General features: G+C 33.6%; 2 protein-coding genes across 2 annotated transcripts; both read right to left on the bottom strand.

Moving 5' to 3' along the window:
* Positions 1–5319: 5319 nt before the first annotated feature.
* On the bottom strand, positions 5320–9445 carry LOC132786261 (odorant receptor 42b-like). Its single transcript, XM_060792751.1, has 3 exons — positions 8977–9445; positions 5455–5812; positions 5320–5394 (listed from the first exon to the last, which is right to left on the bottom strand). Exons 1-3 carry the CDS (start codon positions 9393–9395, stop codon positions 5320–5322), a joined length of 852 nt encoding a protein of 283 aa, XP_060648734.1. The 5' UTR covers positions 9396–9445.
* Positions 9446–10577: 1132 nt separating this feature from the next.
* LOC132785212 (odorant receptor 42b-like) lies at positions 10578–11653 on the bottom strand. Its single transcript, XM_060791205.1, has 4 exons — positions 11489–11653; positions 11132–11244; positions 10716–11073; positions 10578–10652 (listed from the first exon to the last, which is right to left on the bottom strand). Exons 1-4 carry the CDS (start codon positions 11651–11653, stop codon positions 10578–10580), a joined length of 711 nt encoding a protein of 236 aa, XP_060647188.1.
* Positions 11654–13677: the final 2024 nt, after the last annotated feature.

Genomic DNA, 13677 nt, shown 5'->3' on the forward strand with positions numbered 1-13677 from the left:
ATAGCTTTAAGCTGAGGCGACGACCAGCGAGCAAAAAACATCAAAAGAAGAAAAACAACTAAGAAAAAAAGCAAAAATATGAAAAGACTCTGTCAAAATTTAAGAACATCTCGCGCAACGCAAAACCCAGGGAAGCCCAAGGGCTGGCTGGCTGGCTAGCTGGTTGGTTGGTTGGTTGGTTGGCCTTGCACGTCAACGAGAAAGTTTATTCAGTTATGCCATTGAGAACATCCAAAAAAAAAAAAAAAAAAAAAGCAAAAAATAAAGTAACCACTGCAAACGAAGTCGTGGCAGCATTTATGTTGCAGTCACAGCCACAATATTATGCACTTTGATCCCTCGCCCGGTCGCCATTTTCCGCCACGTTGCCCCTTTGCATACGCTATCAAAAGGACGATTTTCGGTCGCAACGACTTGCCAATGCAAAACCAAATGCTGCTCAGAGTCAGAGACTGATTCAACGCTGAAAACTCTTGGAAATCAATCAAATTATCGTTCAAGCGGAAGTCGTTTGATTGATGTGCTCGACGCGTACATCAATCATCAAAAGGAGTCAAGTGCAATGTTCTTGCTTGGCCCTGAGGAATGAGATAAATTCAAATGAACTGTGCTGGACATGTGTGTAATATAAGAGAACTTGTTTCAGTGCATATTAAAACTGCAGTTCTTGGTCAATTAGCAAAAGAATTTTTGCATATTTTTGTTAACTCAAAATAAATGCAATTAAAAGCAGATTATTTGGAATAGAGGTGGATAACTATCGATAGTCTGCGCCATCGATAGTGATTGATAGTTTCCATAAACTATCGACTATCGACGATAGCAAGGAAAATCTATCGTCGATAGTTGTCGATAGTGCAGTAAAAGAAAATAATTTAATTAGTTTTTGAAATAATCCATATGTATTAAAAAAATATGAGTATGAAATTGGTTTTCCAATCTTTATCTGAAAATAATAAATAATTATTATTCTAACAATATGATTTTTTTAGGTTTACCTTAACTGCTATTTATATATTTATTTCAACCAACAATTTTGTACGCCTATTTTAAACGATTTGTCCTTCCAGATTGTTTTAAACTATCACTTAAATTTGCTTATGACTTTCATTACCAAAAAAATATGGAAAGTTGTTCATTTTAAAAATTGGAGTTCATTGTCTATTAGCATTGCAATAAGTTTTAAATCTGATTTGCGAAATAACATTTAATTAAAAAATTATTAATCGCATTCAAAGCCAACAAATTTTTATATTAGTTTTTTTTTTTATATTAAGTTTAAAGTCATTAAGCTTCATACTTTGCAATATTATCAGAAGTACAACCTCAGCATTAAAAATGTGGCATGAATTTTAAAACCCCAAATTGGATTCAATTAATTTCAGATTATTGGAAGCCACTGACAAAAATTGCTAATGACTTTCATTGCCTAAACATTATTCAATGAGTTCAATATAGTTTTAGCAACACCTACGTTGAAATCACAGTGATTTCTCTTCTCACATTACAATAATATTAAAATTGCAGTTTATTGTCATTAAAAATTTGCTATGAATTTGATACCTCAAATTGTATTAAATTAATTTCAAATAAGTTAAAGCCACTGCTTTAAAATTGCCAATCACTTTCATAGCCTAAAAAATATTCAATAAGTTTAACTTAGTTATCCACTTTCCAACTATATTAGAAGGCTTCAATAATTTAGAAATCATTCTAAGCTTCTCCCACGTTTTCACTCATATGAGAGCTTACATTTGGCCTTCGATTGTGCAGCTTAGTCGAAAGGCAACTTGTGTCAAAGTTCTTTGGAGGAGCATTCAGTATTTATTGATGACGACTAAAAGAGATTAGAGTTTCAGTTTCAAGAGGATTAGAGCAGAGCAAATGCCTAATAAACTAATCATTTTTATGCCCTTTGAGTATTCAAGTCGTATTTTTTTAAGCTCACTTATAGTTGGCAGCAACTGCTACACAGAGTATTGATCGAGCAGCAGCAGCAGAAAAAGAGAAAACTCTTCAACTGTGGCTCGACTGTGGCACTCGAAATTTGTGCAATATTCAAAGGTAAATATTTGATGTTTGTTTGCCCGAGCATAAAAATAGTTCGGCTTTAGCTCGAGTATGTGAAATGCATTCAACTCAAGCAGCCACACGTGAAAAGCATCTACTCAAAGTGAATGCAGCTCGAGATGTGGATGTGATGTGGATATGCATGGAGATGGTTTTGGGAATAGTTTGCTGCTACTGCTGCAAGTTCAAGGTAAAACGAACCAATTTGCCAAACAAAAGGTGCTTCAAGGTTAATATCCTGACGCAGACAGATTTGGCGCAGTTAAGTCAAATGAATTTGCGGATTTAGACGTTTAATTGCCAAGTGTGTGCAACATGTCGCAAAGTAACTTGTGCAACAATTTTCACGCATGCTTTGGCTTTGCGAAACTAATTTCAACTAACAACTTCTGTTGCATACTTTCAGGCACTTGGCGGCTTTAGTTTTATCGATTTCGAGCGCAGCAACTCTTGAGTATCAATTACGCGCTGGGTAACGTTAACCCTTCGATGATGTCTTAAAGTAACATTCCAATTGCTTTTGACTTGCACTCAAGTTAACTGCAGTTGCCAAGGGAGCATTTGAACTTAATGCCATCGGCATGCTGCCTCAATGAGCCTCATTATCGTCTGTTTGTATTTGGCTTTGGCTTTGGCTTTAGCTTCGGTTTGCTGCCCAAGTAGCCTCAAGCTGAGATGGTTGCACAAACAGTCGAGCATCTGCAACTGGAGTTGAGTTCGTGACGGGTTTTGTGTGGCTTGATTCGATGCAGAAATTGAATTAACTTTGCAGTTCACTTCATTTGTTGACGGGCTTCTATTCATTTAGTTCAGCAATTATTTTTTATTGATTGCATGTCATGTATTTATTAATACAACAACAACGAGAAAAAAATTCATTTTTTTTTGCCTGTCAACATTTCACGCCTTTCAAATATTTAAAAACAAATTTCAGTTGTCTATATTTTTTCGCCTGTTCTCAATTTGTCGCCGTTTGTGTGTGTGTGTGTGTGTGTGAGGGAGATGCGTGTGTGCTCGGAAATCAATATTTAACCAGTGTTCGCTCGTTTAGTCCTTGCTGCGTTCGAGTTGAGTCAGAGTGAACGTTTAAAAATAAAATCCAAACTCATTCAACTCGTTCAACGACTCAATAAATGTTGCAAATGTGCTCGTTGTCGCTGCGGTTGCTTATTTCTCTTGCTGCTCTACCATTTTATTTATATAGCGAGACAGGGCGAGTGCTATCTAAAATACGAGGGGGAGAAAACAGAGAACAGAGAACAGAGAACGGAGAACGAAGAGTCGGAGCATACATGTCCTAACATGTCTGCATGCTGCGCTTCGCTCGAGTGTGTAACAAATTTCGTTTCAGTTGAAAAGCAACAGCAGCATTTCAAACGCTATTTATCTTTATTTCTCTCTTTCTGTCTCCTCTCCCTGCTCCTCTACTTTCTGCTTTCACTGATACTACTGATGTTTGTTGTTTGCTAACCGAAATGATATATACGTATATTACGTATACGTACTCAGCTGCCCACAGTTATCATTAGTCATGCTTTGTTTCACTCTCTTACTCTTTCTCACATACCAAAGCCAACGGTGCGTATGCTTGATATGGCAATTGCCTTGCCTTCTGGCCTATACTTAACTCTCGCTCTCTTAACGCTTATCGATTAGTTTTGCAAAACTTTTGCATCAACTTTCTGCATAATTCAAACCCAAAATTTTAAGGTTTATTAAAATACTACGCCGTCAGCGAATGCTTCAGTTAATTACCTAAATCTTCGAGTTCTTCAAGTGCTTTAGCCCCCAAAAATTAGCAACAACTTTTCAAATATCGACAGCCAGCCAGTGAGCAAAAGTTTTCCACAACTCAATAGCGTTAAACGTTTTATTACCCCCAAGACCCGAGGCAAATGAAAACTGAACTGCACTTGACGTGAGTCGTCGCAAACAACAAATTTTTGGCAACATTTTCCAGTGCCAGCAAATAGCAACCAGCTGGCAACCCATAATCACAATCTATTAGCGTCCAACCAAGTCAAGCCCTACTCAATGGCATATACCATAATTGACGCAAAATGTCCCCGAGCGTGCATATTTACGCACCTAATCAATATGGTGGCAAGCATTTTGGCAGCTGCCAGCCAAATACGTGTCCAAATTCGCGTTCGCCTTCGAGTTCGAGTTCGTACTCCCAAGGTAACTTTTCATAAATTATTTGTCGACTTAATTAGGCGCATTGCGCGTGTTAGCCAAAAGTTCACTCAACAAGCATCTCAAAATTCAACCGAGTTTTTTTTGGTATGAAAGTTTTGCGCTTTAAGCATTTCCCAATATTTACAAAGCCCTAAAAATCTGTTGATGCGGCGAAACTTTGGTTTACAACAAACCGCACGCAACACAAACAGCCAAGATAAATAATAATATACGAGAAGCAGAGCAAAAGTCTCACGGAGAAATTTAAATCGGATTTGTTGCCAAATTTAAAGTGACTCTAATTAATAAGTTTGGAATGGAACTTAAAGCAACAAATGTTTTTAAATGTAAAGTTTATGTTTGAATAATTTTTTAAGTCAAACTAATGTTTGTAAATTTTTTTTTAACTTTGAAGTGATTTTTTAAGGCAACCTAATATTTCAAAATACATTTCTAATTTTTGATTGATTAAATTAAACTATTATTTGTAAATATATTTGTAGTTTTTTAATGATTTTTAAAGGCAAACTAATATTTCCAAATACATTTCTAATTTTTGATTAATTTAAGGTAAAGTAATATTTGTAAATATATTTTTAAATAAAGTGTCAAAGTGTTTTTGAATGATTTTTTAAGGCAAATTGTAAATATATTTTTAATTTTTTAATGATTTTTTAAGGGAAACTAATATATGCAAATACATTTCTAATTTTTGATTAATTTAAGGCAAACTAATATTTCTAAATATATTTGTAGTTTCGTTAGGATTTTTTAAGGCAAACTAATATTTCCAAATTTCTAATTCTTGATTGATTTACGGCAAACTAATATTTGTAATTATATTTTTAAATAAAGTGTCAAAGTGCTTTGAATGATTTTTTAAGACAAATTGTAAATATATTTTTATTTTTTTTAAGATGTCTTAAGGCAATTTAATATATCCAAATACATTTCTAATTTTTGATTGATTTAAGGCAAACTAATATTTGTAAATATATTTTTAAATAAAGTGTCAAAGTGCTTTGCTAAATTCTATACTTCTAAAATGGCAAATTTTGAACATTTCTTGCTTCATTTACGATCCAGCTTCTCAGCCAAGTTGAATTGTTGCACAATTGTAACCACCGTGAAGGCAAACTTAGCCAGCTAAAATAAAGGCAGATAAAATCATTAAACATAAGTAAATAATATATTTTCAATACTTACATTTATGTTAGTGGCCAAAGAGATTTCAAAAATGCTGCCAGCTGTAAACTTAATCGGTTGTTGAGATTGATGCATGAAGTAGAGAAGTGAGGACTTATAACGACGAGGTGCACCAAGCCAATTTGATTGAAATATGCTCAAAGTAAGATCGCTTACAGCATCCTCCATCATGTTGCAGATGTAGCAGAAGGGAAATGTTTGAAAGATGCAACCAAAAATATACGACATAGTAGAAATGCAAGTCCACATGTCGGCGAAAAAGAATAAATTTGTCATACAGAGACCAAATATGATGCCGACCATAATAAACTGCACAAAGATAATGCGAGAGATTAAAGGTCTCAAAATGTTGCAGTATCTAAAAGTATAGAAAAGCAAGTAAGAAAGCTACAGTCGAGTTTGCTCGACTGTGAGATACCCGCTAACCATTTTGAATAAAAGGAAAATAAAGCGGTATTATTCTTAAAATATCCCAAATAATATACCACAACAATACTAAAAATATACCAATATTAAAAATATACCAAAAATATACCAAATAATATTCTTAAAATATCCCAAATAATATACCACAACAATAAAATAATGATATACCACAACAATACTAAAAATATACCAAAAGCCATATTTAGTATATTTGATAGTACTACATTTAAAATGTGTCATAGCGTTCAAAATATACCAGAATATCGAACGGAGCAAATAAAATATACCTAATGTATATACCGCGAAAAAAGTAAAAATATTCCGATGACTATATTTGGTTTATTGATGGAGTACTATATTCAAAACATACCATAGAGTACAAAATATACAACATATACATTGTCAGCGTGGGATCCGTTTGAAGTTGGCGATTTTCCTTCCACAAAAGTGGGTGTGGCAAAATTTTGAAACCAACTTAATCTGCGTGGAAATATATCAAGGACTGTGAAAAAAAATGATATCTGTATATCTTATGGTCTCTGAAATCTAGATGTTCAAACGGACGGACGGACGGACAGACAGACAGACGGACTACTTACAACTCGACTACTAACGAATATATAATATATACTTTATAGGGTTAAAGTTGCCTCCATCTGAATGTTATATACCTTATAAGCAGCACGGATAAAAATAAGATTACAAATTAAATGCACTCACTCCATTATAATCTTGTGATCTTTGATGCAGCCAACGAGCTTTGCGTAGCTCTCATCTTCGGTTATCGCATCATCCATGCGCAGCTTCTCAATGCGCTGTTTTAGTAGATCCAAGTGAAGTCGTATTTTGATGCCAAATATAGTCGGACACATGTCAATCGCCAGATGATAATAGGTAATGATTGAGACAACAAAATATTCAATTATTGCTGTTAACCCGAGCTGCCATGTGCCATCACGCCAGTTGAGAAAAGGATTAAACACATTCCACGGTGCAACTCCATTGATGATCGCAGTGCAAATCGATGTTAATGGATAAAAAACATAGATCATAATGTAGACAAAGGAAATACAATTGGAGCGTATGGTTGATCGATGCACTTGCAATTTCTCCTCGAGGTTAACACAACTCTGATCCAACTGATCGAGTAAGTCCTTCGATTTTTCCAATCGCCACAAAGAGAGACAAAATATTGCGCCTTTAACTAATCCAGTTGGAATATTAAAGATCAATTGAGCCGAAACAATTAGTTCACTTGGCGTAAAGTTATTAAACTCCCGCACATAGCTGATGATCAAGCCAACTGGCAGATAATTAACCAGCACAGTTACGATCAAAGAATACAATATGTAGATCAAACGAGTTAAGCGATTTGTAGCTGGAGATCTCCAGCCTACCAAAGTATGCCAATAACTGGCAAAAACGAAAGCATCTCGAGATGGCAGTAATTCGGTTGAGATCGAAGATTCTTGCAAGTATTTCCGAAACATATTTCTCTATTTAATTAAAGTAAAGAACATCATTTCGAATATTGCCATTATTGAACTATTTCACTTACGAATCCCTTTCGTATCCCAAATTCAACTGGTGCAGCCTTCTCATTGTTGCCCTTTTTATATAAGCACCACTGAATATTTGATCTGCAAATGGAAAATGTATTTTATTTGGCTTTCGAAATTGACATTGCGTCAACAATAAGTGATTGTACTATATATAGGGAATATCAGCAGGCAATTCAATAAACAATCAATTAAATTCATAACAACTGCAAGTTGGCACACATAAAATATTCACAGATTTATTGGCAATGCTCACTGTTGTGTCTGCAACCATAATTTTATATTTACGCACCTGTCGCTTGCCAAATGAAAAACAACTGAAAAGTGACACATATCAAATATTTACTGGCCAATTGACAAATGCCAAATGTGAGCCTTTGCTTACATCAGACAATGAAATATTAAAAAATTCTGCTACTTCAGAGAAAACTACAACAAATTGATACCATTCAAACATTTCGCAATTAAAGCCATATCATTGTTTCTAATTTTTAGCTACTTTATTCAGTTATGATATTTCATTCCATAAATTAATTTAAGAAAACATATGTTATATTCTGTATATTCCACTTTATTACAATGAATTGAAGTGATTATGCTAAAACTTTTCAGTAAAGATTTTGCATGGAATAGTCATCTTCGAATGCTTTCATCCTTTACATCAAAAATAAGGTAATATACATCACATGACTAAAACTGTTTTGAAGATTAGATCAATAGCTTTTCAAACAATTGCAGGAAGGAAACCGCAGACATCTCTGTTATGCAATTTCTTATTAACTAGTTCCTAGAGACACCTCAGTTTTCACATTTTACGTCAGACAAAATAATCATGATTAAAAATTGCTAAACATTTATTGCCATTTTAATTTTATAATATTTTAATAATTTTGTTTTGAAGCCGTAAGTAACATCGTGCAAGATTTTTTTTGTTCGAAACTAAGTAGATTATAAATATAAAGTGCATTTGATTATATATAATATTCCCAGATTCATTTGCGTTCCAGTTTTTCAGCCAAATTGAATTGTTGAATAATTGTTACAACAGAGAAAGCCAACTTTGCAATCTTGAATGAAGTCAGTTTAAATTATCAAATATAATTAAACTAAAAGTAGAAATTCTTACACTTATATTGGTATGTAAAGAGATTTTAAAAATGCTTCCAGCAGTGAACTGCACTGGCTGTTGAGCCTTGTGAATGAAGTAAATGAGCGCAGATTTGTATCTTTGGGATGCACTCAACCAATTGGACTGAAATATAGTTAGTGTAAGTCGATCATTATCCTCCTCCAGCGTGTTGCAAATGTACGAAAAGGGAAAAGTCTGGCAAAAGACAGCTATAATGTAAACGAGTGTGGCAATACCCGACCATAAGTCGCAGAAAAAGAAAAGATTTGTCAGGCAAAGTCCCAATACAACGCCCACAAATAAAAACTGAATGAAGATCGTGCATGAAATGAGCGGCCTTAAGATGTTGAAGTATCTGAAAAGAGATCGGGTAATTTAAATATCTGATATATGTGCTATAGAATTTACTCTAAAAGACGCTTGTGATCCTTGATGCATCCAGTCAACTCCTCGTAGTGTTCTTCCTCGCTTCTGTTATCATCGCATCTTAATAGTTCAATGCGTTTGATTAGCAGATTAATGTGCAGACGAATCGTTAATCCATAGATTACAGGGTAGATATCAGCTGCATTGTTGTAAACAGCAGGAAAATATACTAAAATAAATTCAATAAGAGAAGAAAGCAACAATTCCCAAGTTCCATCACGCCAATTTAATATGGGATTATAAACATTCCAAGGCGCAACTCCATTAATTAAGGCTGTCGATAAAGTTGATACACTGTACATATTGTAAATGACAAAGATGATGAAGAAAATACTGTTGCAGAGTACGACAGATCGATGTATTTGCAACTTCTCTGCATTCTTGGTGCAACTCTTGTCCATTTCATCCAATATTTCTTTGGCCTTTTCCAATCTCCACAAGTTGAAATAAAGAAAAGCAGCCTTAGCATAGCAACTAGGTAAATTGAACATCAACTGAGCCGACGTAATGAGTTCTCCTGGTGTAAAGTTTGCGAATTCTCTCACATAACTTATCATCAAGGCAATCGGCAGATATATATTAAATGAGATGATGATCCCAGAAAACACTTGATACATCCCATGGTATAATCTCTTCTTCGTTGGCGATCTCCAGCCAATCAATGTGTGTCCATAACTCACGAATTTGAATGCTTCTCGAGAGACCAGCAACTCTTTTGAATCAGAAGATTCTCTCAAGTATTTTTTAAACATGTTGCTATAGTCAAGCAGGATAAGGCTTTTCAACTGAATTTTCATGACCATTGTTGTGCTTTTATAAGTGCGTAACATGAGCGGGTCAGAATATTTAATTTGCATTCTCATTTCAACTAAAGACAGCCTTGAACCAATCGTTCACATTTCGATAGAGAATTCAATAACCTTCTAGGAAATCCTTTGGCACTTTTGGCATTTGTAACAACTGCAAGTTGGCACACATCAAATATTTATAGTTTTATTGGCAATGTTCACTGTTAGGCCTACAACAATAATTTCGTATTTACGCACTTGTCGCTAGGCAATTGAAAAGCAACTGCAAAGTGACGCATATCAAATATTTAATGTCCAAATGACAAAACGAAAGGTAAGCCTTTGTTTACATTAGACATTCAATTATTAAGAATTTTGAATTCAATTCAATTCAATTCTAAGTTTGCCCAATTAAAATCATATCATTGTTTCGAATGCTTCGATACTTTATTTCATATTTTATTTAATTCAGAATTCAGTTCTACAAACCTTTATACAATAGTTTCCATGAACTAATTTATACAAATAAATTCATAAATTGCGTAGTATAAATATACTGTGATAATGCTCAAATTTTCAGCAACCAGTTAGGAAATATTACTTCTATGGGCAAAAGGAAAACAATAATATGTCAGTGACATTTTCTCACATACATCATCATATTAAATGTATATTTGAAATTAATATATTGTTTAAAGAATTTCTACATATATTTTTTAATCTACATAATTTGTATTAAAAATTGTGTTATTTATATAAATGAAAACGTTAATGTTTATGAACATTTCTCCAAACTTATTCCCGTTCCATTTTTGCAGCCAAATTGAATTTTTGAACAAATGTTACAACCGAAAAGGCCAACTTCGCGAGCTGCAATTAGTTCAATCATTGAAAATTGTTTCATAATACAGAACTATATCTTGACATACTTACGCTTATGTTAGTCCGCAAAGAGATTTCAAAAATACTGCCAGCAGTAAATTTAAGAGGTTGTTGAGCTTTGTGCAAGAAGTAAACTAGAGATACTTTATAACGTCGTGAAGCACTCAACCAATTTGACTGAAAAATTGATAAAGTAAGTCGATCAACATCTTCCTCCAGGAGATTGCAGGTATAACAAAAGGGAAATGTCTGGCAACAACAGCCAAAAATATAGGCAAGATTTACAATACCCGACAACAAGTCGCTAAAATAAATGAGATTGGTAAAGGAAAGTCCCAATACAACGCCCACAACTAGAAACTGAAAAAAGATCGTACTTGAAATGAGGGGCCTCAAGATGTTGCAGTATCTGAAAGTAATGAAAGTATTTGAAGATTATATAGTTATTTAGTGTGAAACAACTTTACTCTAGTATGCGCTTGTGATCCTTGATACATCCAGTCAGTTCCTCGTAGTTCTTATCCTCACTTTTATCACCGTCGCATCTTAATCTTTGAATGCGTTTTATTAATAGATCGAACTGCAAGCGGATAGTTTGTCCATAAATCACAGGATAGATGTCAGTTGCATTATTATAATAGACTGGAAAAATTACTAAGATGTATTCAATAATCGACGCTAGGCAGAGTTGCTGGGTTCCATCACGCCAGTTTAAGAATGGGATATAAAGGCTTTGCAGTAGCAAACGTTGATAGAGGATAGAAATTATAAACGGACATGAAAGCGAGGTAAATTGTGTTGCAGCGTATAACAGATCGATGTACTTGCAACTTCTCTTCTTGTCTAGTGCAACTCTTGTCCATCTCATCCAACATTTCTTTAGCTTTTTCCAGCCTCCACAGATTAAAGTAGAGAATCGCAGCCTTAATATAGCAGTTGGGTAAATTGAACATCAACTGAACCAATGTGATAAGTTCTCCTGGTGTCATGTTTTTGAATTCCCTTACGTAACATAATTTATCATCATTGAAATTGGTAGATACGTATTTATGGCAATTACGACGAATGAAAATATTTTATATAGCACATTCTTGAAACCCTTCTTTGTGGGTGATCTCCAGCCAATTAAAGTGTGTCCATAACTCATAAACTTGAATGCATCACGTGAATCTAGCAGCTCTCCTGGAGTAGAAGATTCTTGCACGTATTTTCGAAACATTTTGCAGCCTTAAATTTAAGTCAAATTAAACAGATTAGACTTTCTCATGTAACAATCTGTTAACACTTTTCGCTGTCAACTGACTTTGGATGCACATTGTTGCCCTTTTATAGAGACGTTAAAGAAGCACCTCAGAATATTCTATTTCAAACTGAATAGAAAGTATTCTAGATGGCTAGATACTGTGTGATGAGATTCATATATTCTTTTCTTAGCTTAAGATTTATATTTAGTTTTCTTCTTTAGCCTTTTTATTGTCATGCTTTAATTAAAATGTTTTTCTTATAAAATTAATTTAATATAGGGTATCAATCACAAAACATATCCATGAATTACACAAATTTTTGTTCAAACTGAAAACTGACACTTATAAAATATTTACTTACAGATTGCAAAATATCGAATGCCGCACGCATTACTGTAGGACAGCAAAATTGTTAAATAAATAAAAATCATACCCAATAATTATAAAAGAATTGCTTAAACTTGATATTGACTACATTCTTTACACCCCTTTGTGTAGGTGAAAGTTAAAACCAGAGCCGAAAACACGCATCCATAAAGTGCGGAGTAAAAAACAATTGAGAAGTCGAATATACTCGACTGAGAGATACCAACTACTGTGAATAAAAGGAAAACAGTGAGATATTAAATTTAAAATATACCAAATAATATACCGCATAAATACTAAATATATATCAAATGTGATATACACGCTACCCATTTTGAATAAAACCAAAGAGTGCGGTATTAATTTTAAAATATTCCCAATAATATACCGAAAAAATACTGAAATGTACAGAATTTGAGATATCCACTATTCATTTTGAACCAAAGGAAAACAATGAGGTATTAATTTTAAAATATACCAAATAATATACTTCAAAATACTAAATATATATATATATATATATAAATATATATAGTGAGTTACCTGCTACCCATTTTAAATAAGAGCAAAGCAGTATTATTAATTATGGTATTAATTTAAAAATATACCAAATAATATACCGAAAAAATACTGAAATGTGCCGAATTTGAAATACCCACTATTCATTTTGAACAAAAGGAAACCAATAAGGTATTAATTTAAAAATATACCAAATAATATACTTAAAATACCAAAAAAAATACCGAATATGAGATAGCAGCTACACGTTTTAAATAAAAGCAAAAGGAAAACAATTAGGTATTCATTTTAAAATATACTTCAAAATACTAAAAATATACCAAATGTGAGATACCCGCTGCACATTTTAAATAAAAACAAAAGAGTGCGGTATTCATTTTAAAATACATAATATACCAAAAATACTGAAATATATCAAAGGCCATATTTGATATAAGTATTACTACATTCAAAATACACGCTATGCAAAATATACCAGGTTGTGAGCCAAATCCAAACTATGGGTAGAAAGCAAAACATGTTGAATGGGCAATTGGGTTATAAACGTAAACGATGTAGAGGTATGTATTCCTGCCCTGGGGTTGCTTGAACAGATTGAAACAATAAAGTGAATGCGAAATGCCTTGGAGCAAGCTTCGAGTTGTGTTGAGATGAGTTGAGTTATCTGCTTTAAGTTGAGCCGATAACTTTATGCGCACAACTCCATTTGATTGATGAGATTTATGTTCGCAACGCACGCTTAGAATTGTATTTTATTTCATTTCATTTCATTTTATTTATACATTTTTTTTTTTATTCTTTTCGTCGTCCCTTTCACAGAGCTGAGCCCAACACAGACACACACACAGAGAATAAAGCGGTGCAAAAGCAAACAAAAACATTTA

The sequence above is a fragment of the Drosophila nasuta genome, chromosome 2R (assembly GCF_023558535.2).
Source record: "Drosophila nasuta strain 15112-1781.00 chromosome 2R, ASM2355853v1, whole genome shotgun sequence".
In the NCBI taxonomy this organism is placed as follows: Eukaryota; Metazoa; Arthropoda; class Insecta; order Diptera; family Drosophilidae; genus Drosophila; species Drosophila nasuta.

Bases quoted from the DNA above. Each gene is read 5' to 3' on its own strand.
- LOC132786261 (XM_060792751.1), bottom strand. From the start codon at position 9,395: ATGGACAAGAGTTGCACCAAGAATGCAGAGAAGTTGCAAATACATCGA. The intron at 5,813-8,976 runs GTAAATTCTATA...CTATACTTTTAG, and splicing joins GATCACAAGCGTCTTTTAGA to ATACTGCAACATTTTGAGAC. The intron at 5,395-5,454 runs GTAAGTATTGAA...CCTTTATTTTAG, and splicing joins CTTTGGCCACTAACATAAAT to CTGGCTAAGTTTGCCTTCAC.
- LOC132785212 (XM_060791205.1), bottom strand. From the start codon at position 11,653: ATGACACCAGGAGAACTTATCACATTGGTTCAGTTGATGTTCAATTTA. The intron at 11,245-11,488 runs GTACATCGATCT...ATCCGCTTGCAG, and splicing joins GACAAGAAGAGAAGTTGCAA to TTCGATCTATTAATAAAACG. The intron at 10,653-10,715 runs GTAAGTATGTCA...AACTAATTGCAG, and splicing joins CTTTGCGGACTAACATAAGC to CTCGCGAAGTTGGCCTTTTC.